Source organism: Silene latifolia, chromosome 5, assembly GCF_048544455.1.
Source record: "Silene latifolia isolate original U9 population chromosome 5, ASM4854445v1, whole genome shotgun sequence".
Lineage (NCBI taxonomy): Eukaryota > Viridiplantae > Streptophyta > Magnoliopsida > Caryophyllales > Caryophyllaceae > Silene > Silene latifolia.
The window spans coordinates 69,590,753-69,615,065 of NC_133530.1; the positions used below are offsets into that span (position 1 = coordinate 69,590,753).

The 24,313-nt window shown below is 33.9% G+C and overlaps 1 protein-coding gene across 1 annotated transcript; it reads left to right on the top strand.

Annotated features, from left to right (window-relative positions):
• Positions 1-1,954: 1,954 nt before the first annotated feature.
• Positions 1,955-2,473, top strand: LOC141655499 (uncharacterized). The gene has a single exon (XM_074462576.1). The coding sequence runs from the start codon at positions 1,955-1,957 to the stop codon at positions 2,471-2,473; it is 519 nt and encodes a 172-aa protein (XP_074318677.1).
• The last annotated feature ends 21,840 nt before the right edge of the window (positions 2,474-24,313 follow it).

A 24,313-nucleotide genomic window follows, 5' to 3' on the forward strand; every position in this document is an offset into this window, starting at 1 on the left:
TTGAGCATTCAACAAGTAGACTTCAGAAACAGGTTCATGATTTGCAGGAACAACTTGGAAGGAACCCCACTGATACTCAGTTGCTTATTGCAGAATTTGAGGCTTCTCAGGAATTAAAAAAATTAAGCAGTGCCAGGGATAGCTTCTTAGCACAAAAGGCAAAGCAGTTCTGGATGAAAGAGGGGGACACAAATAGTGCATATTTCCATGGCATTCTCAAAAAAAGAAGGAATGGGAATAGGGTGATCTTTATAGAGGACATGAATGGAAAGATGTGTGACAGTCCAGAGCTAGTCCAGGCAGCATTCCTGGAATAATATATGCAACTTCTTGGGACTAAACAGGCTACTACTAAAATACACAGGAAGATCATTGACCAAGGACAAAGATGCAGGGATGAACACATGCCTATTTTACGAGACCACATCGGGAGGAAATTAGAGTCGTGATTCGTATTCCTGATAACAAATCACCAGGACCTGATGGATACACAAGCAAGTTCTTTAAGGATGCTTGGAATGAGATAGGAGGGGAGGTGATTACTGCTCTACAAGATTTTTTCAGAACCAGACAGTTGCTGAAGTAAGTGAATGCAACAAATGTGACTCTGATCCCTAAGTGTGACAGGCCCCAAACTGTGTATCAATTTCGACCTATAGCCTGCTGCAATGTAGTATATAAGGTAATTTCCAAGCTGCTATGTGCAAGATTAGTTGAAGTGTTGCCTCTTATCATTGATCCTAATCAGGGAGCATTTATACAAAATAGGAGCATTCAGGAGAATATCCTTATATGCCAAGATCTAATTAGATGCTATGAAAAGCGTAATGCATCTCCTAGATGCCTATTTAAAATAGATCTCCAAAAGGCATATGATACTGTGGAGTGGTCTTTTGTTGAAAAACTCCTTGAAGAGCTAAGATTCCCTGTGGAGTTTCAGGAAATGTTGATGCAATGCATAACAACATCATCCTTTTCCTTATCCCTCAATGGGGAAATGTTTGGATATTTCCATGGCAGGAGAGGTCTCAGGCAGGGAGACCCACTCTCCCCTCTTGTTTTCACATTATGCATAGAATACCTAACAAGAACTATTAAGTATGCTGCTGCTAAATTTGAGTTCAAGTATCATCCTATGTGCAAGCAAGTGCAACTGGCCAACTTGATGTTTGCAGATGATGTGCTCCTTTTCTGCCATGGGGATGCTAAGTCTATTATGCTGCTACTCCAGTCTTATTCTACTTTTTCTAAAGCAACTGGACTAAAGATAAGTGCTGCAAAATCTAATGCTTATTTCAGAGGGGTGCCTGATCAACTCAAACATGATATTCTGAGTGTTTCTGGTTTTGTAGAGGGTAAGTTACCATTTAAATATCTTGGCATGCCTATTCAAACTACTAGATTGCAAAAACAAGATTGTGAATGTTTAGTTGAGAAGATATGTAGTAGAATTCATGGTTATGGAGCAAACAAATTTTCATATGCTGGGAGACTTGTCTTGGTGAAAGCAGTGCTGACTACCTTACACTCTTATTGGGCTTCCTTGTTTGTTCTACCAAAGGGAATCCTTGAAAAAGTGGAGGCTGGTTGCAGAAACTTCCTATGGGATAATTGAGCTGACTATCATAGGGTTCCACTAGTGGCATGGGACACAGTGTGCAGGCCTAAAGCAGAGGGTGGTTTAGGGATTAAAAACTTGGAAATGATGAATAAGGCTCTGATAGGTAAGCTGGTCAACTGGATTGCTGAGGATAAAGACACTATATGGGTCAAATGGGTGAAGCACAACCATCTGAAAGGAGAGAACTGGTGGCAGTATCAGCCTAGTGCTAACACAAGCTAGGTGTGGAGGAGAGTATGTAGGGTAAAACAGGACTTGGTTGCTGCCTATACCAATGGGGCATGGGATATATAGGGGGTAGGATTCTCTACTGCCAGATGTTATCAATGGCTCATGGGGACTCGTCCTAAGGTGAGATGGGATGGGGTGATATGGAATGAATGGGTGATCCCAAAGCATCAATTCATGGGATGGCTTCTTGCCCATGTAGCTTTCAAAACCAAAGATAAGTTGATCAGGTATGGGGTGGACATTGATGATAGCTGCTGGTTATGTGGACAGGCATCAGAAGATTTGGAACACCTATTCTTTGGGTGTGATTACAGCTTCAGGATAGTTCAACATCTGCAGCAGAAAACTGGTTTAAGTCTACCAGTTGGCAATATACTGGACTGGTGTATGCAAGCTACTGGCACTAAGATGCAGAGGGGGGTGAAGGCAGGAATGATCTTGGGAGCTATATACCATGTATGGCATCATAGAAATAAATGCAGGATTGAGGGTGTTCTTCTAAGGCCACAGAAGGTTGCTACAAATATTGTTGATGACATGAAGCTGAGAGTCCAAGGTAGAGACAGGCACAAGCTTACTATCTTAGAACTAGATTGGCTTAAAGAAATTGGACTTATGTAATTGGCATTAGTTGATATGTACCCCATAAACTTTTATTTTTGATATATAAATATATACAACTCACATTTCACCAAAAAAAAATGATTATGTTTTCCATTTAATTAATCAACACAATATTTAGCCTAATACACCCTCTATTTCGATCCATTTAAGATAAAATGGATTCCATTTTATCTTTGTCAATTTGTCACATGTCACAAGTCATGTAAAATTGTTATGCATTTTTAACATATTAAAAATCAATGCATTAATAAAAATACGTCATGTACAAAATCGACTTAGTAATTCATAATTATATGTACCAAAATAATTTACCAATTATAAATCACAACATCTTGTATTTATAATAAATTATTCATTCAAATGCAATTGTTTCCTTAAACAATAATTTCATCTAAGTAATAAAACAATTCGATCACTTAGACCGTATCTTATTTAATCAAATTATAATGAGATACGTAAATATTACTTCCAAAAGCATCCGTCAATTTTAAGTAATTTAATTAACCCGTATCGTCATACGATCAGTTAAATAATCAATTAAGAGTGTTACCCTTTAGGTATGACCTAAGGGGATCAACTGATCACCACCGTCGCACGACAGTAATGTCAAACTCTAGTCAGCCAATCATTACCGATATTTGTGGACCAGTTGACAGTAAAATATTACTTCCCAATTGTATTCTTAAAATGAGACTTAAACATGTGATCATCATGATCGACAGTTGTGATCGCATTATTGTCGGAGGACACATATTCCAACAATCACCCACTTGTCCTCGACAAGTGTGCGTCACCAATTCTCTTGTCCTATTACTATCTCCTACTCAATGCAAGGTGTCTTACAGGTCGTACTTGCAAGTGATCATATCGAGAGTGGTTTCCTCGATCTGGAAAATAACTGATTGACCGGATTTATCTAGCATAGATATCTTCCGAGCGTGGCCACGCATTTCCAGTTCATTACTCCTCGAGTGGCCCTGAGATATTTTTATAACCCTGACTAAGGGTGGGCAATTCCTATCGCACTTATTCCCTTCGACTAGCCACAGCCATCATAACCCAAAATATGCCCATTTGACCCCATTTACGAAGGTCGTAGTAACACAAATCAAAGTTAATCTGAAACTGTGCCATCTTAGGCGAACAGTCTTTAGTCAAAAGAATCGACTCATTAGAATACAATAGTAGCTCTCGCCACGACCAGGCTATATAAATTTACCAGAACTCTATAAGCGGTCATAAGGCCCGACAAGGTGTTCCTAACAGTCTGCCTATGTGATCGACTAGTCATCACATATGACTCTATGGCACTTGAACTTCCCATCAATCGCATCACATTCTAGTTACTTCGAGACGTCACCTCATGTAAGTAACTATGGGCGAATACAATGCTAATCCGTGTTCACTTTAACGGGGTTCAATTGTCTCTACAACCCGTTTGGATGTAACAAAGTGTAAGGCGAGTTAATAATAACTCAAACGACGAATGTTGACATCACATCTGGGCAGTCAATACCATATTACAACCTTGTGATGTATATCGTAAGTGTGTAAACACTAGTCGATTGCAATAGAAGTTTAACATACCATGTGTCCATGTGTTCAAACTTCTTTAATTGCATTATTCTTTATATTCATGTTATCTCTCATAGCATGAACATTACCAAGTACACATATAGGTTCCCAACCTTGGTTTGGGTTCTTTATCTTGAAAGAACTTTCTAGTTGTTTATCACATAACCAACGAATTTGTGGTGGATAATAGAACTTGCACTGATCAAGTGTTCTACCATTTCGCAATGCACTAGGTATACGTTTTGCAGGGTCTTGCAACAATTGTCAAGATGATTAGCCTAGCACTTCTCATAAGTCCTAACATATTAGAAAATATCAGTTTTGAGTAACTTCTTACTTCAACTAAGTATTTTTCAAAGCTTCTTATTTCTCCTTTTAGCTTGAATAGCTTAGGATTTTCATAAATCCTTACGTGTGATCGAACTTCAATATGTGCAACCTCTTGTCACATAACAGAGTGTTCTGTCCATTACTGGAATCGCTCATTAGTTCTCCTCGAGAATTCATGACGATTCTTCTATGGCTTGCCAATGATTCATCATGCTCTTATGCATATGATTCATTATTGGACATGTGCATGATTATTCTAATGGCGGAAACATTAGTAACTAATAATCATGTGATCAACCATTCTTAGGTTCAATGAACGACCATGACTGCTAATGGCAATTCCATTTTCATTGACATGAATAACCTACGTTTCTCGTTGATTCGATGTGTATATCTCAATACCTATCCAACATCTCATGATGTGATTGGATTCATCATAGTCCATTTTCATCCAGAATTGAAAACTCAAATACTTCTTTTTGAAAGATAGTATTAGCTCGTCATTCTCAATGAGTAATGAGTTATAAATTTTTACAAGATGATTGCTCCCACTAAATTCCATGTCTTCACATGATAATTTCCAACTCCCACTTAATTCCACATGTTTCGCAATTGACTACTCAATCGAAACATTTCAAGAATTGAAATATATTTTGCTTTGCCAAGTTATTAAGATAAAACCATATATGTTCCCAGCATATTCTTTCAAAATACCTATTTTGAAAAGGTTTCAATCTTAAACTTATGGGAAGAGATTTTAATCTCTAACTCATTCATTTGATAATGATGCGTAGCAATGTCATTATTTAAATGTGAATTTCATTTAATATACGTCCTTCTCAAAATACCCTTTTCTGGAAGGAGGTTTAACCATTTCATTTTCATAATGAGGTTAAGTAATGACACTAGGGTGGTTAATACTTAACTTAGCTCTTGTGGATATCGGCATATCATTCTTTGCAACTTTTAGTCATAAATCTCATTTATTTTCTAGGATGCAACTTTGTTTCATTTAGGCTCTCAAGTAAATATCAATATTGAAACTATTGGTCAAAAGTCGCTCATAAACTAGCCAAATCTCTTGTTAAGACTTTACATTAGTCATTCTTCTTCCAAAACTTTCTTTTGGTCTCCTCGTGTAGTTATCTTGAGAACATATTCTTTTGATTACTTCACTTGGTCTCTTTTGTCATGTAGATTTCATCTATTCGAGACCATAGATCTCATCTATTCGTGTACACTATATATATATATATATATATATATATATATATATATATATATATATATATATATATATCTATATATATATATATATAGGTATACAAATCATTCTTTCTTGCGTAGATCTCATTTACACAAGTATATAAATTTTGCTTGGTGTTCTTTGTGTCTTCATTTTTCTCCCATTCTATCTTTAGAATAAATACACTAGAGATTCAAAGATAGCATATGAGACACAAATAATGATTTTTGAAGTATAAGGAGGACTATCTCATAGGTTGACTAATAGTTTTAGATTTGATAAGTGTACTTGGTGATTGACATTCCTTTAAGAGAGTTCATCAACTCAATCATCACTTTATAATTGATCATACACAAGCCTTAAGCTTGTGGACATATAATGAATCCCATCATTATAGTTGTCTATTAGATCACTTTAAGTGGATGATCATATGTTTCTATGTGCAAGCATATATAGACGAATTTTTAGAACAAGAAAAATACGATAAAAGGGGTGACTTGGGTTGCAAACCAAGCCACCATAATCCAAAATACAACAATTGTTTAGAAAGGATCAACCATTTCCATGTCGAACACGGAAATCAAAAGGTTCTAAAAATCGGAAACATAAATTAAAATAAGACAATAAAAAACAAGCTTCATGGAAGCTACTCCTAGCTTCTTGATGATTTCTCAAGCTTGCTTTTCCTTTCCCTTGTCCTTGCTTGGTGGAGGCCCTATTTACAATAAAAAGGGGATACATTATCACAACTTTGTATCACAATACCATAGTTGAATTAGAAACATAAAAGAAAGGATAGTCATTTACCTACTGGAGTGATCTTTCCAGCTTTGATGTCACCAAGATACTTGGAACAATTTCTTTTCCAATGTCCAACACCATTACAATAATGGCATTTATCAAGAGGACCCTTCTTGATCTTGGAGGTGCTAGCTTCAAAAGTCTTAGCCTTGGTGAAAGTGGGAGCTTGCTTCTTACCCTTCTTCCCATTCTTTTTAAACTTCCCTTTGCTCTTGGTGCTTATGTTAAGCACATCCTTAGGTGGGTTAACATTTAACCCCATGTCTCTTTCGGCTTGCACAAGTAACTTGTGCAACTCTTCAAGAGACACGTCCTTGTCTTGCATGTTAAAATTCACCCGGAATTGAACATATGCCTTGACTTTGGATAAGGAGTGTAGAATCCTATCTACAATGAGCTCTTTGAGGATTTCAACCTTTTGAATCTTCAAAGTCTCGACTAGCTCCATTAATTTGAGCACGTGAGGGCTAACCTTTTGGCCCTCTTTAAAGTCGAGATCAAAGAATGCCGCGGCCGCCTCATATTGGACGATCCTCGGAGTTTGTGAAAACATTGTCACAAGCTTGGAATAGATTTCATTAGCGGTGCCCATTTTAAAGGCTCTCATTTGGAGATCCGCCTCCATCGCAAAGATCAACACATTTTTCATTGCGGCGGACTCCTTGTGGTAAGCCTCATATGCTTCCCTAGTAGCGGCACTCGACCTAGCATTAGGTTTGGGTGGAGAGGCCTCGGTGAGGTAACGAAGCTTGTCGTCACCTTGGGCGGCTAATTTGAGTTGGGCATCCCAATCGGAGAAATTTGACCAATTCTTTTCACGTTTACAACGATCCATGAAGGATCGGACCCATGAAGTATTAGTGAGAGGTGTGGCGTTGGTGTTTGGAGCGGCCATTGGTTATGAGAAATAAGAGTGGTCTACAAAACAAAATAGAAGGAATAAAACATATGTCGTTTTCAAAATAATAACACTCGTAAAAATTCAATTTAAATAAGTTTTATTGCATTTATCTAGTGACCTCTACCCAACTTGATAAATGATTCCAAGACCCAAATTCATATCATCTTAGGGCACGGTGTGCCGAAATACCCTTTATTAACATAACTTGGTGGATTAACCTTTTAATCGATTCTACTTTCAGAACTCTTGGTCGATAAAATTACATTAATATTTATCTCTAGCCCGAAACACATCCGGAAATCGTCGTGAATACTTTCGTTGAGTTCAACCCAAATTTCGAATAAATGTGTCCATGATCCAAACTCATATCAACTTAGGGCACGGTGTGCCGAATACCCTTCATTAACATAAATTCGGTGGATAGACATTTATCACCCACTTCCCCTACGTAACAAGGTTTGTACCCCGGTGTGGCCGAGTGCACTCCCTCACGAAATAGGTTTTCATGGTTTCTACTTTTTGGTAAGGCTAAGTCTCAATTATTTATTTTAAGCGAGAGGTCATGTCAATTTATTATCTATCACGTTTTAAGTGAACTAAAGCGGTGAACTACGATAATTGTAATTGACACGGTCGAAATACTCGATTAAATGAAAATACATGTTTTAGTTATGGCGATTTAGCGATGCATGCAACATATAAATAAAATGCAAAGCATAAATTAAATCCTAGTATGGCCTTCCTAAAATAGAAAATCTAATTAACTATTACATATTCGGAAACCAACTCCATTGGTCCCTTGAACTTCGGTTTTGGCACGCATCTCGAGGTAACACCGTCTTTAATGGTTCGCCATCTTAAGTGGCATCGTCTTCAAGGATCTCCGGAATAAATAAATTACATAACAAATTACATAATTTCCTATTATACATTTGTAATTAAAATAAAAATAAATCTATTAAATTACAAAACGGTGATACGAGATCACAATAAATTACAACCGAATCGATATTCCCATACATTTCGGGTAATACCAATTAAAAACTAAGGCCATACTAAGTAAAAATTACATAATTCAAAAATTACATAAAATGAAATTATGACAATCATAAATAAAATGCAGCATTATAATATGTATGAACATGCCCAATTTTATGCTAAATCGCCTTTAAGGAGCCAATATCGTATATTAAACGGTTTTTACGGATTTGCGTGATTCAACCTTTTATAATCACAATAAATTACATAAAATCACATTTATGTATTAGTTAATTACCCTAACCATCTTAGGACTCAAAATTATTCTCCACTAACATATTGACTATAATCAACTTTATATCTCTTAATATTGTTCATAAAAGGACTTAAAATTACAATAAAAACCATAAACTTCAAATAAATCATGAAAATTTCAAATAAATTCAAAATTTGAAATTTAAACTCATGAACATTCTGGAAAGATACCATGACACTCATAATGTTCAAAAAGCTTAGGTTAAAAATTTCGAAATTCATCAAAGAAAAACAATGTTGCGGTTTATTGGATTTATCAAATATTATCATAAAAATATGAGAAAAATTATATTTATCAACTTTTCAATTTTTATATCTGAAATAGGTAATAAAATGCAACATGTGACATTTTTTCTTAGTCATGAAGTATGTTTTAGCAATTATTCACTAATTAAAGTCACTATTTATGTTATTTTTCATCAAAAATTCATAAATCATGCATAAAGACTTCATTATAGCCTATTATTTTACACACATCTTGTAAAATTGCATGTGACAACATACTAAATTTCTATGACCAAATTCGAAATATTTCTCATATTAACCTATTTTATCATTTAAATTCGATTTTTATCATGAAAAATCCATATTTCGAGCATAAGAACTCATAAAATTATGAAAATTTACAGGTCATCTAAATATAATATATGTGAAAACATATCCAAAAACCACTGGAAAAATCGAAGTTAAGCTAATTTTAGCCCAAAAATGACATTTTTATCATAAAATCACATTTTAATGCCATTATTATTAAAATGAACAATAAAAATCCATAAAAATCAACGCATGAGCAAGGTGTTCTTCACAAGAGTAACTGGGTATGCATGGCTAGTAATTAGGTAAAATGATTATGTTTTCCACTTAATTAATCAACACAATATTTAGCCTAATACACCCTCTATTTCGGTCCATTTAAGATAAAATGGATTCCATTTTATCTTTGTCAATTTGTCAAATGTCACAAGTCATGTAAAATTGTTATGCATTTTTAACATAGTAAAAATCAACGCATTAATAAAAATACGTCATGTACAAAATCGACTTAGTAATTCATAATTACTTGTACCAAAATAATTACCAATTATAAATCACAACATCTTGTATTTATAATAAATTATTCATTCAAATGCAATTGTTTCCTTAAACAATAATTTCATCTAAGTAATAAAACAATTCGATCACTTAGACCGTATCTTATTTAATCAAATTATAATCAGATACGTAAATATTACTTCCAAAATCATCCGTCAATTTTAAGTAATTTAATTAACCCGTATCGTCATACGATCAATTAAATAATCAATTAAGAGTGTTACCCTTTAGGTATGACCTAAGGGGATCAACTGATCACCACCGTCCGCACGACAAGAATGTCAAACTCTAGTCACCAATCATTACGATATGTGTGGACCAAATTGACAAAAATATTACTTCCCAATTGTATTCTTAAAATGAGACTTAAACATGTGATCATCATGATCGACAGTTGTGATCGCATTATTGTCGGAGGACACATATTCCAACACTTAATTCCTCAAAACTCAAGACTAGCATGTTGTCCTGAAATTCCTCTATAATCCTTAACTCACACCCTCATGATAGTATCATACATCTCCATGATTCCTTACTTTCATGGCCCACAACTCCGGTCAACCCTATCTCATTTTACTTCCATCCTGCTTTTCCCTTTACACTCAACAATACCAATTAATAATTCATCTCCTTACTCCTTCTACCTAACTCTTTAGTAATCTGGTTACCTTCTCGTTGCTCCAAAATTCAAATTCCATTAATTCATATCAATATCTTCCCATTCTTTCTAATCACTGATCCTCTCTCATCATGCTACTCACTCACACTTGCCACCATTAAGTTCACACAACCAACGGTTACTCTTCAATTAGTTGTATATATGTTCCTTTCGTATCCCTAAAAAAACCAAAAATTTACCTCATACCGTTAATTGCCCAAAGAATTACACACTAGGTTCACGTCTTAATTATCCACATTCCCAAACTCAGTCATTGTCTACAAATCCACGTCGCGGCATAACTCAATCTAAGTTCAATATTATACCATTCTTTTCCATCCCTCTACAACGACCTTCCATTACATATATTCCTAACCAACCCAGTTATAACTATCTACCTCCATAAATCCTTACACATCCCAAGCTAGCACCATTCACATCCCTCATTTCAATCTTTTCGTTTTCGTGTTCCTCAAACTTACATCACTCCTTGTCCATATACACTTATCTTTAAATTACTCAAACTCGCGATTATATCACTCACCACATGTCACAAAACATGCTCCCTACCTCGATAAGCTCATCAATCTTCCCTTCCTCTTTCCACTATCCATTACAACCCCATATATCCCATGTCTTCCCCACCAACTCATACTCATCATAAGGTGCTACTCCTTACATCATAAGATCTGGTAACTTACGCATCAGGACCAACCCATATGTAAAGCAATTCATAAAGAAGCAAAAGAACATCTTTGAAATAAATATGATATGCGACGAGGTCAAAAGATAAGCATATGACCAAAACGGGGGTTACTAGATCGAGTACAGCCTACTCGACCGAGTAGGTGAAGATCATGAAGGAAAAGTAGATCTATATACTTAACATACTCATATATGTTTTAATTTAATTTGTCATAAAATTAATAAGTGATCTTATGCATGCAAACTAATAAACAATATAAAGAAGAAACCATCATCTTACATTGTGATTTTCGGATATATGGGCACAAGTGAGTTCTCCTACTCACTTGTTCTTGAGCTCTCCAAATGGAAGAACAAGGATTCAAATGTAGAATCCCTCCCAAAAGCATATACCCAAGGAATCTCTTAATAACCAATATTATTTAGATCTTGTAGTAATATTAGTTTTACTATAAAATTGACACAATATAAATTGCAATTTTACTCTTGAATATTTCGGTCAAGAGAGGAAATTATGTGAGTTTTATTTCTCTAGATTTCATAAGATGTAGAGAAAGATACATTTCTTACACTAGAAAATTAGATGTGTAAAAATGATGAATGAATCTTGAAAAGAAAAACTCTCTTTTCTTTTCTCATATGGTTGGCCGAAATTTGCTTGGGTAGGATGCCCAATACCTTTTGTTTTTGCTCTTCTCAAAAGCTTAGGTTTGCATGCCTACTTATTAGCTTTCATTATTGTGTTTATACTTAAACAATTAACACAATTTCCACTAACTCCCTCCATAATTTCGGTATGTATCAATAAAATGGGAGGTCCATTTTATTTTATCATTTGTCAATTTGTCACATGTAACATGTTACATGACATGTCACATTGTAATGTATTTTTAACTTATTAAAAATCAACATACTCATAAAATATGTCATTTACAAAATCGACTAGTAATTCGTAATTACTTGTACCAAAAGTGTTTCCAAATTATAAATTACAACATTCTGTATTTATAATAATTTATTCATTCCGTTTCAATTGTTTCTGTAAACAATGATTTCATCTAAGTAATAAAACAATTCGATTACTTAGACCGTGTCTCATTTAATCATATTTACAATAAGATACGTAAATTATACTCACAAAATCATCCGTCAATTTTAAGCAATTTAATTAACTCGTATCGGTATACGATTAATTAAATAATCAATTAAGAGTATTTCCTTATAGGTATGACCTAAGGGGATCAACCGATCACCACCGTCGCACGACAAAGAATGTTAAACTCTAGTCAACCAATCATTACCGATATGTGTGGACCAGTTGACTGTAAAATATTACATCCCACATGTATTCTTAAAATGAGATTTAATAATGATATTTAAATCATGTGATCGTACTATTGTTGAGGACACATTTCCCAACAATCTCCCACTTGTCCTCGACAAGTGTGCGTCACCAATTCTCTTGTCCTATTACTATCTCCCACTCAATGCAAGGTGTCTTTCAGGTCGTACTTGCAAGTGATCATATCGAGAGTGGTTTCCTCGATCTGGAGAATAACTGATTGACCGGATTTATCTATCATAGATACCTTCCGAGCGTGGCCACGCATTTCCAGTTCATTACTCCTCGAGTGGCCCTGAGATATTGTTTTAACCCTGACAAGGGGTGGACAATTCCTATCGCACTTATTCCCTTCGACTAGCCACACCATCATAACCCAAAATATGCCCATTTGACCCCATTTACGAAGGTCGTAGTAACACAAATCAAAGTTAATCTGAAACTGTGCCATCTTAGGCGAACAGTCTTTAGTCAAAAGAATCGACTCGTTAGAATACTATAGCAGCTCTCGCCACGACCAGGCTATATAAATTTGCCGAACTCTATAAGCGGTCATAAGGCCCGACAAAGTGTTCCTAACGATCCGCCTATGTGATCGACTAGTCATCTCACATGACCGTATGGCACTTGAACTTGCCATCAATCGCATCACACTCTAGTCACTTCGAGACGTCACCTCATACAAGTGACTATGGGCGAATACAATGCTAATCCGTGTTCACTTTAACGGGGTTCAATTGTCTCTACAACCCGTTTGGATGTAACAAAGTATAATAAAAGAGTTTTAAAGTAAAACTCAAACGACAAATGCGATTATCACATATGAATAGTCAATGCCTGATTACTATTTCATATTCTATAATCTAATTTGACCTTGTATGTAGTTGTTCATTTCAACTCAATTGAAATGACATGACTCATCATGTTTAGCCTTTGAGAAGGCTTTGGTTAGTAGGTTTTATCAATTTCTTGTACCTTACTCAACCTCACTACATACTCGTTTTCCTTTGTAATGTATACATTTGCATTACAAAACTTTCTGAGTACGTGTCGAGATCCAATCAAGACATAGGCCCTCTAGCCTAAGAATAGCTCCCACTGTTTTCACAGTGTGCGGGACTCATCCTTCTTGCACATCTCATGATCGCAAGTATACTCAATTTCCATTATAAATATCTCTCATTGTTCTTTATTGCCTAGAACGATTCTAGAAAATCTACTTCTTAATTAACATTGCCACAATGGTATCTTAACCATCCTGATGTGTTTTGATTATGGTTTTGTCGGAAACCATGCGCAATCTCAATTGTCAATTGTCACTTGTGTAACACCCTTACACAAAATTGCATCATAAACACTTTGCTTTACTTCCTTAATGCTTCTGCAAGCACTTAAGGGTAATCATTATGGCTTACTTGGTAAAGATTACTTAAATTCGATTTTGAAAACAATTCATCATACTCAAAGTATATGAAGTGTTATACATCATTACTTATTTAATTGATCCGGCAGCGGAAGCAAATGAAATCAATCAAATATGTTCAATTTAATTGAACTAATCATGAATCTTATCAACATAAGACTTCTTACTGACGCTAATATCATTTGGATTTATCTTCATAAATCCGGATATTCAAGATGTATTATAATACTCCAAAAGTCTTAAATCATTCTCAATGATCAATATGTCATCCACATATTGGACTAATTAAAAATTCCGTAACTCCCCCTAAACTTCATGTATAAACACAACTTCTCGACTTATCGAGAAATGTTTTATCACATGATCAAAATGTTGATTCTAACTCATTGATGTCCTACTTAAGACCCTCTCTTAAGTTTCACATTATCTTAGGATTGCAAGAATCTACTAAACTCATGATATGTATTGAATACATTCCTTCTATTGAAGAAGTGGGTTTTAGATTCACTCGCTATGTATTTCATAACCTCATAATGAAACACAATCCCTAAGAAGATCCAAATAGACTTAAGCATTTCAATTAGTGCAAAACCCTTTGCAACCAATCTTGCTTTGAAATATCTCTTTATTAGTGCAAAACCCTTTGTCACTAATCAAGCCTCTTATTTCGGATTCTCATGGCTCTAAGTCTTGTATTGAGTTGTGACTTAAATATTCTTATGTAAGTCATATGTTCATTACTTTCTAGAAGTAATCAACTTGAATCAAACAATTTCTTTTGTAAGTTATAAGCTCTTTACTTTCTTAAAAGTAGCATGAATTCATCATTTTTAACAAGTGACGAATTTAACCTCCTAGGTTTTGAAGAAACAATGTCTTACACAAAACGTCTCATGTAGCCAAGAAAGACCAGTTTTTTGCGACATAACATTCTCTGTGGCATTCTTTGTGGCTCTTGAATAATTTCTCCCACTCTGTCTTCTAGAAATAAACTTGTATTTTAGAAAGACAGCTTCATGAGCCGCAAACCCGTCGTGCTCGTGATAATTGAAAAGGGAAAAATGAGCATTTGTTTCTTGTGAAAACTTACAAACATAGTACACTACCATTTCATATCTCATATGAATCGTTTTAGATTTAGTGGAAAAAGATCTAGACAAAATGATAAAATCCCCAAAAGGATCAAGTAACTCAAAGTAACTTGATTGAAGTCCAAAGCATATCGAATAGCGTTTGAATTCTTATCCAATCACACATTATTCCATAATGCGTGCTAAGAGAGATTTAACTTGTGATACTATATCACATTTTCTTTGGCTTATATCAAAGTCTTCACTTTGATAATCCCATCACGACTAAATCGTGATTCCTTGAACTCTTTGAACTTCTTCAAAGATTCTTCTATTTACCTTATTAAGTGAACACATTAGGGTCAACTTAAATCGTTGGTAAAAGAAAATGATCAACCTATTTTGAATCGATGATTTACAACCTCGATTTCCTTTTCAACCAAAAGGCACGAGACATCTTGCTTTGAATACAAGATACGCATATACCATTAACAATCTAATGGTTTCAAGAGTACTCGATAACTCTTTGCGTTCATCATTCCAAAATTTAAGGTTTAACCTTGGGTTACCAATTTGAGTCTTGCATCATCTTCATGATATATCGTTCTAGTTTGGTTTAGAATATTATCACCTTGACAATGGGCTAGCCATATATCAAATCGTGGTGTAAAGGGTCACAAAAGTGAAACCTCTTTTGTATCTTAACAAGTATGTATTCTTATTTAGAGTTTATGTACTTAATAGTCACAATTAAGTACAACTCCAAACCCGAAAACTAGATTGAGTACACAATGACTCTATCTCTCGACATCATTGATGCTAGTCGTCATATTCTAATCATTCTATGTATCAAGTACAACGATGTAAACCACCACCGGTTTCTAATATTGACGAAGTAGTACTAGCAAAATCCTTGTTTAATCAAATAAACATTTAAAGAAGAAGGTCTCATTAGATGTCCCACAACTAACTTGTTGATTCTTCAATAATTTGGGGTAGTTTCCTTTCTCGTGTCCAACATTTAAGACAATGGAAACTTTATCAGTCGGGATTGATAGGTTTAGTATCGCTATTCTCAACAACTTTACTTTTAACATTACCTTGTATCAATTCCATTATAATCTTTACTTCTTGAACCTCGTCCTCATCTTAACGGTTTAAGAGAATGCTCCCACTCATTTCAATGAGTCTTTGCTTTGAGAAGCAAAATTGAATTCATGAAGATTACTCTTCATTTGTTCGTTTTAGTCTTAAAACTTTCATTGAAGTGGTTGCGTTATTTTGGTCAATTACGAATTCTGACAAAACTAATTACCAAAACAATTTATCGCTTCAAGGTACTTAATTCAATTAAATATATGAAACATAATCCATTGTAAGTAGAAGTGTTAGTCATGAATCGAAAACCTGTTTGATAATGAATAACTTTTATCTATACTCTTTACAAGAGATCCTTCCAATGGATAATATGAGGTTTTAGAAGAAAATTCATATTTGTCTTTAGTTACGATGTTTTAATGGAGATTTGAATCAAAAATCGAAATGATATCGTATATGAATTGTGGTAAAGAAATAGAACAATATAACAACGGAATAGTGGAAAAACTTAACATTTATCGTTTTATTAATACTTGAAAAACAAGTATAGCATTTACATAGTGACCTCTACCCAACTATGATAAATGATTCCAAGATCCAAATTCATATCAACTTAGGCACGGGGTAGCCGATGAAACCTTTATCAATATAACTCGGTGGATTAACTTTTTAATCGATTCTACTTTTAGAACTCTTGGTCGATAAAATTACTCTAATGTTTATCTATAGCCCAAAACACATCAACAAGGGCACGGGGTAGCCGATGAAACCCTTATCAATAACTTTTGTTGAGTTCAATCCAAATTTCGAATAAATGTGTCCATTATCCAAACCCACATTAACTTAGGCACGGGGTAGCCGATGAAACCCTCATCAACATGAATTCGGTGGATAGACATTTATCACCCACTTCCCCTACGTAACAAGGTTTGTACCCCGGGGTAGCCGAGTGCACTCCCTCGCGAAATAGGTTTTCATGGTTTCTACTATTTGGTAAGGCTATATCTCAATTGTTTATTTTAGCGAGAGGTCATGTCAATTTATTATCTATCACGTTTTAAGTGAACTAAAGCGGTGAACTACGATAATTTTAATTGACACGGTCGATAAACTCGATAAAATAAGGATGCATGTTTTAGTTATGGCGATTTAGCGATGCATGTGACATATAAATAAAATGCAAAGCATAAAAAATAAATAAATAAATCCTAGTATGGCCTTTCCTAAAATAGAAAAACTATTTAACTATTACATATTCGGAAACCAACTCCATTGGTCCCTTGATCTTCGGTTGAGGCACGCATCTCGAGGTAACACCGTCTTTATGTATCGCCATCTTGAAGAAATCCGTCTTTGGGAACTCCGAGATGAATTTAAATTACATAATTTCCTATTATACATTTGTAACTAAAATAAAATAAATCTATTAAATTACAAAACGGTGATACGAGATCACAATAAAATTACAACCGAATCGATATTCCCATACATTTCGGGAAATATCAATTAAAATCTAAGGCCATACTAAGTAAAAATTACATAACTCAAAATTACATAAATTAAATTATGACAATCATAAAGAAAAATGCAGCATTATAATATGTATGAACATGCTCAATTTTATGCTAAATCGCCTTTAATTAGCCAATATCGTATATTACTCGGTTTTTACGGATTTGCGTGATTTCAACATTTTACAATCACAAAAATTACATAAATTCATATTTATACATAAGTTAATTACCCTAACCTCTTAGGACTCAAAATTTAGTCTTCACTAATAATTTGACCATAATTAACTCATATTTATAAAATTGTTCATTAATGGACTAAAAATTACAAAAATAAGCTATAAACTTCAAATAAATCACAAAATTTCAAATAAATTCAAAATTTGAAATTTAAACTCATGAACATTCTGGAAAAATACCATGACACTCATAATGTTCAAAAACTTTAGGTCAAAAATTTCGAAATTTTTCCGGAAAAACAATGTTGCGGTTTATCGGTTTTTAATAAAATAATCATAAAAACATGAGAAATATTTTATTCATCAATTTTTCAATTTTAGATCTGAAAAAGATAATAAAATGCAACATTTGACGTTTTTCCTTAGTCATAGATTATGTTTTATTAATTTTTCACTAATAATGTCACTATTTATGCTATTTTTCTTCAAAAATCCATAAATCATGCAAAAAGACTTCACTATAGCCCATTATTTTACACACATCTTGTAAAATTGCATGTGACAACATATTAAATTTCTATGACCAGATTCGAAATTTAACTCATATTAACCTATTTTTCACCTAAATCCGAATTTATTAATGAAAAATCCATATTTCGAGCATAACAAGTCCAAAAATTATGAAAATTTACAGGTTATCTCAAAATATTATATGTGACTACATATCCAAAAATTACTGGGAAATTCGAAGTATAGCTAATTTTAGTCCGAAAATGGCATTTTTACTCATAAAATCATATTTAAATGCCATTATTGTATTAAAATGAACAATAAAATCCATAAATTAACCAAAATATCCTAAATACATTTTAGGATCAGAAACTTTAACATGTAAAAATTAATTTTGTGATATATCATAATAACACAAATTATACAAGTTTTATATGTTAATCTTTATAAATCGGAAAACTTTTAACCGATTTGCATGCAAACAACCATGGCTCTCTGATACCGATTGAAGGAAAAGTAGATCTATATACTTAACATACTCATATATGTTTTAATTTAATTTGTCATAAAATTAATATGTGATCTTATGCATGCAAACTAATAAACAATATAAAGAAGAAACCATCATCTTACATTGTGATTTTCGGATATATGGGCACAAGTGAGTTCTCCTACTCACTTGTTCTTGAGCTCTCCAAATGGAAGAACAAGGATTCAAATGTAGAATCCCTCCCAAAAGCATATACCCAAGGAATCTCTTAATAACCAATATTATTTAGATCTAGTAGTAATATTAGTTTTACTATAAAATTGACACAATATAAATTGCAATTTTACTCTTGAATATTTCGGTCAAGAGAGGAAATTATGTGAGTTTTATTTCTCTAGATTTCATAAAATGTAGAGAAAGATACATTTCTTAAACTAGAAAATTAGATGTGTAAAAATGATGAATGAATCTTGAAAAGAAAAACTCTCTTTTCTTTTCTCATATGGTTGGCCGAAATTTGCTTGGGTAGGATGCCCAATACCTTTTGTTTTTGCTCTTCTCAAAAGCTTAGGTTTGCATGCCTACTTATTAGCTTTCATTATTGTGTTTATACTTAAACAATTAACACAATTTCCACTAACTCCCTCCATAATTTCGGTATGTATCAATAAAATGGGAGGTCCATTTTATTTTATCATTTGTCAATTTGTCACATGTAACATGTTACATGACATGTCACATTGTAATGTATTTTTAACTTATTAAAAATCAACATACTCATAAAATATGTCATTTACAAAATCGACTAGTAATTCGTAATTACTTGTACCAAAAGTGTTTCCAAATTATAAATTACAACATTCTGTATTTATAATAATTTATTCATTCCGTTTCAATTGTTTCTGTAAACAATGATTTCATCTAAGTAATAAAACAATTCGATTACTTAGACCGTGTCTCATTTAATCATATTTACAATAAGATACGTAAATTATACTCACAAAATCATCCGTCAATTTTAAGCAATTTAATTAACTCGTATCGGTATACGATTAATTAAATAATCAATTAAGAGTATTTTCCTATAGGTATGACCTAAGGGGATCAACTGATCACCACCGTCGCACGACAGTAATGTCAAACTCTAGTCAGCCAATCATTACCGATATGTGTGGACCAGTTGACTGTAAAATATTACATCCCACATGTATTCTTAAAATGAGATTTAATAATGATATTTAAATCATGTGATCGCACTATTGTTGAGGACACATTTCCCAACAGATCAGAAGCACGCATAATAAATTATCAGGGTTACTCGATCGAGTACAAAGAGGTGTACTCGATCGAGTAAGGGACACTCGATCGAGTACCCTACGCAGTTCTCAGCACCGTCCGATTTTCTTAAAACAGTCGTATCTTACTCGTTTCTAGTTGTTTTTGGAGTGCGACCTATCGATAGAATCGTAAGAGGACAAGATATTACCTCCCATTCGAATCACATCAATATCATATATGCATCTCAAGTTATAACAGTTTAAAGACAACTTCTTTATAATCGGACAACATAACTATTCAGTTTTCCTTCCAAACAAATTAAACAACAATAAAGCAAACAAAAGCAACTCGATTCTCGTAAATCCAATATCCCCAACCACATTTTACTATCTACAAAAGCCAAACAATAACATCCATCATGCTCATATAATATTCAACTTATCAATCATATACTACCCGCATGCTTTAACTTATTATAACATCAACATATATACCAATACGCCTAATCACATGTTACTACAAACAAACCAAAACTTAACGTCATCTTGATTATATAGATATACTCCACATTACATAACAAGTACCCGGATCACTTTCATCCAATTCATCCAATCCAATCACATACTGCATCTAATTCATACATCACAAGACATCTATAAACAAGTAGCTATCTCATGACACCCCATAGTGACCGGTTCAAAGTTGCAAGGGCAAGTTCGCGACTTTAGGATGTCTCCCAAGCCTTTGCATTAGCTCCTAAAAACTCCTACTCGGGTTCATTTTAAATTGCCTCTCTACATTCATTGGGTTCATTGGTTACAGGTTCCAAAATCGTCGCTATGATACCAATTTGTTACACCCCCAAACACCACGGTGCCTTACGAAGACCACCTTAACATATGGAGATGCTACTGTTAGGTTCATATACCCATTATTAGACTCATCTAATCATTTTATAAATTGCCCATAATTTATATACTAGTGGATGTAGTTGCATGCATAACAAAATGAACATAAATAAGGAGAAAATCACATTTCTTACATTGTTAAATGGTTCGAAATGGACACAAGTAAGGTCTCCTTCCTTCACTTGTTCTTGAGCTCAAATAATATGGGATGATCCTCCAAGATGTTCAAGTCTCAAGCATAGAGACACTCCTCTTAGTTGCACCCAAGACTCTTACCCAAACCCCAATACTATTATTAACTAGATAATAGAATTAGTAACCTTAAATAATATTTCTAATATTCATATTATTACTACACTAGTAATCTTGTGGAAATATTAGATTTTAGAACAAAATATATGCATAAAAAATTTTATGTTTAGAGGTTTTGAGAGATAAGCATAAGAATAATGTTAGATCCAAAAATGAGAACAACTTCTCATATGAAGGGGGGTGTGCCGGTTTTGCCTCACGAAAAGAGTGGCATGCACATCCTTTTTATCTTACCCAAATGCTTTTTATCTTACCCATAATCCTAGGGTAGGTTTAGATAGTGTAGGCTAATTATGATGTTTATTTGCATAAATAAGAACACCCATTATCACCTCTAACCATCCCAATTTCGGTCCACTCTTGATAAAATGGACATCCATTTTACAACTTACATTTTGTCATTTGTAATGTGTGACATGTGACACATAACATGTCACAAGTAATTTTAATGCATATTTAACAAATTAAATATCATTATTTTATCAAATAAATTACAAATAACAATTTAAATGGTAATTCACAATTACATATATGTAAAATGGGTCATTTTGAATTTAGTCAATATAATCTACAACATTTTGTAATTATAACCAACTAACAATTCTTATCTCAAATGTTTCATAAACATTAATCAATTTTAGTAATATAACAAATTAATTACTAAATTGAATCTTTTTTAATCACATTACAATAAGATACATAACTCTCTCTTATAAATTTGTTCAATTTAAGGATTTAATTAATCCGTATCAATATACGATTAATTAACTTTTCAGTTTGGGAATCATCCTATAGGTGTGACCTTAAGGGATCAACCGATCACCACCTTCAAACGACAGCAATGTCAAACTCTAGCTAGCCAATCATTACTGATTAATGTTGATCAGTTGACTGTATAATTGAATCATCCCTTACGTATTCTTATTATGAAATTTAACTATGATGTTTAATCATGTGATCGCACTATTGTTGAGGACACTTACTCCAACAATCTCCCACTTGTCCGAGATAAGTGTGCGTCACCAATTCTCTTGTCCTATTACATCATCTCCCATTCAATGCAAGGTGTCTTGTAGGTCGTACTTGCATTTGATCATATCTTGAGTGGTTTCCTCGATCTGGAAAGTAACTGTTTGACCGGAATTATCTACCGTAGATACCTTTCGAGCGTGGCCACGCATTTTCAATTCACTACTCCTCGAGTGGCCCTGAGATTTTTAGATATCCCTGATAAGGGGATGGATAATTCCTATCGCAATATTCCCTTCGTACACTCACAGTTCATCATGACACAAAAGATGCACACTCACCCCCTTTTTACAGAATGGCTTGGGGCAAAAATCAAAGTCAATCAGAAACTGTGCCGACTTGGGCGAATAGTCTTTAGTCAAAGAATCGACTCAAAAGAATACTATAGTAGCTCTCGCCACGACCAAGCTCTATAAAAATTACCAAAACTCTATAAGCGGTCACTGCCCGATAGAGCGTCCCTTACAGTCTGCCTATGTGATCGACTAGTCATCCCATATGACTCTATGGCACTTGAACTTGCCATCAATCGCATCACACTCTAGTCACTTCGAGACGTCACCTCATATAAGCAACTAGGGGCCAATACTATGTTAATCCAGTTCACTTTAATAGGGTTCGATATTGTCTCGACAACCTATTTGGAAAACAAAGTATTATAAGAAAAGAGTTTTAAATAAAACTCAAACGATGAGTGCATTATTACATATGTAAAATTGATACCATATCATTTACTACATAATCTATAATCCATACTTAATATTGTATATAACTATACATCTCAACTCAATTAAAATGGCATGACTTATCATGCTTAGCCTATGAAAAGATCTTGGTTAGCAAGTTTTAGCAACACTTTGCACTTTCCTAACCTTACTATATACTTTTTCCCTTTGCTCTGTATAATCTTTATTACAAAACCCTTGAGTACGTGTCTAGATCCAATCTAGACATAGGCTCTCTTGCCTTGGGATAGCTCCCACTGTCCTCACAGTGTGTAGGGATAGGACCTTCGGTAATTGGAACGAACTACCATAGTTCCTCCAATTCATAAAACCGAATCCTAATACCATCTCTTCCTTCTTGCACATCTCATTATTGCAAGTGTAATCAATTTCCGTTGTGTATTACTCATTGTTCAACTGCCTAGGATGTTTCTAGCAGATATCCTCCTTAAATAATATAGCCAAGATGGTTCTCTAACCATCCTTATATGTTTAGAATATGGTTTTTGTGTAACTCCTTGCACATAAATCCATCTCAATTCTAAATGCTTAGCTTCATGTCTTTAGTACTTCCTGAGTACTAACTAATGAACTATGTGGCTATATAGAGACTTCTCTCAAATATTCGATTTATAACTTCTCGTCATACTCCAAGTATACGAAGTTTAAGAATGGTGATACATCTTAGCGTAATGAATTAATCCCGCAGCGGAAGCATGTGGATTCAATTTCTACATGTTCAATACTTTTGAACTTGTCAAGATTCTTATTAATATAAGAATATTCATTTAACGCTAATATCCTCTTAGAACTATCTTTATAGGTCTGGATACCTTAGAGATGTATTCTTCTTCTTCTTCTAAGTTTTCCATCATTCACAATGATCAATATGTCCCTTACATATAAGACTACTAACACCGTATTACTCCCACTAAACTCCATGTATAAACGGAACTTCTCGCTAATTCGAGAAAAGTTTATCACATGATCAAAACATACAATTAAACTCCTTAACTTCTACTTAAAACTTTCTTTAAGTTTTCATCCTACCTTAGGATAGTTGCGATTTTCAAAAACTCATATAAGATGATTTTAAAATTAAACTTTCAAATTATATCTGAATTCAATGAGGCGTTGTTGTTACGTGCAAAACTCTTTGCCACCAATCAACCAAGCTAAATAAACATTTTCATGTTTATGCTCATTTCGGACTTTTGTGGAGTTAAAACTAGATAAAGCATCTTAATAAGTTACAGGTTTGTTACTTCCAAAAATAACATGACTCCTGTCCACTTAGGTTTCGAATAAATAATCACTGATTTTGACCAATAAGGAACATCTTCACACGTCTTATTCTCAGT

Coding starts and splice junctions, on each gene's coding strand:
- LOC141655499 (XM_074462576.1), top strand. CDS start 1,955: ATGGGGACTCGTCCTAAGGTGAGATGGGATGGGGTGATATGGAATGAA.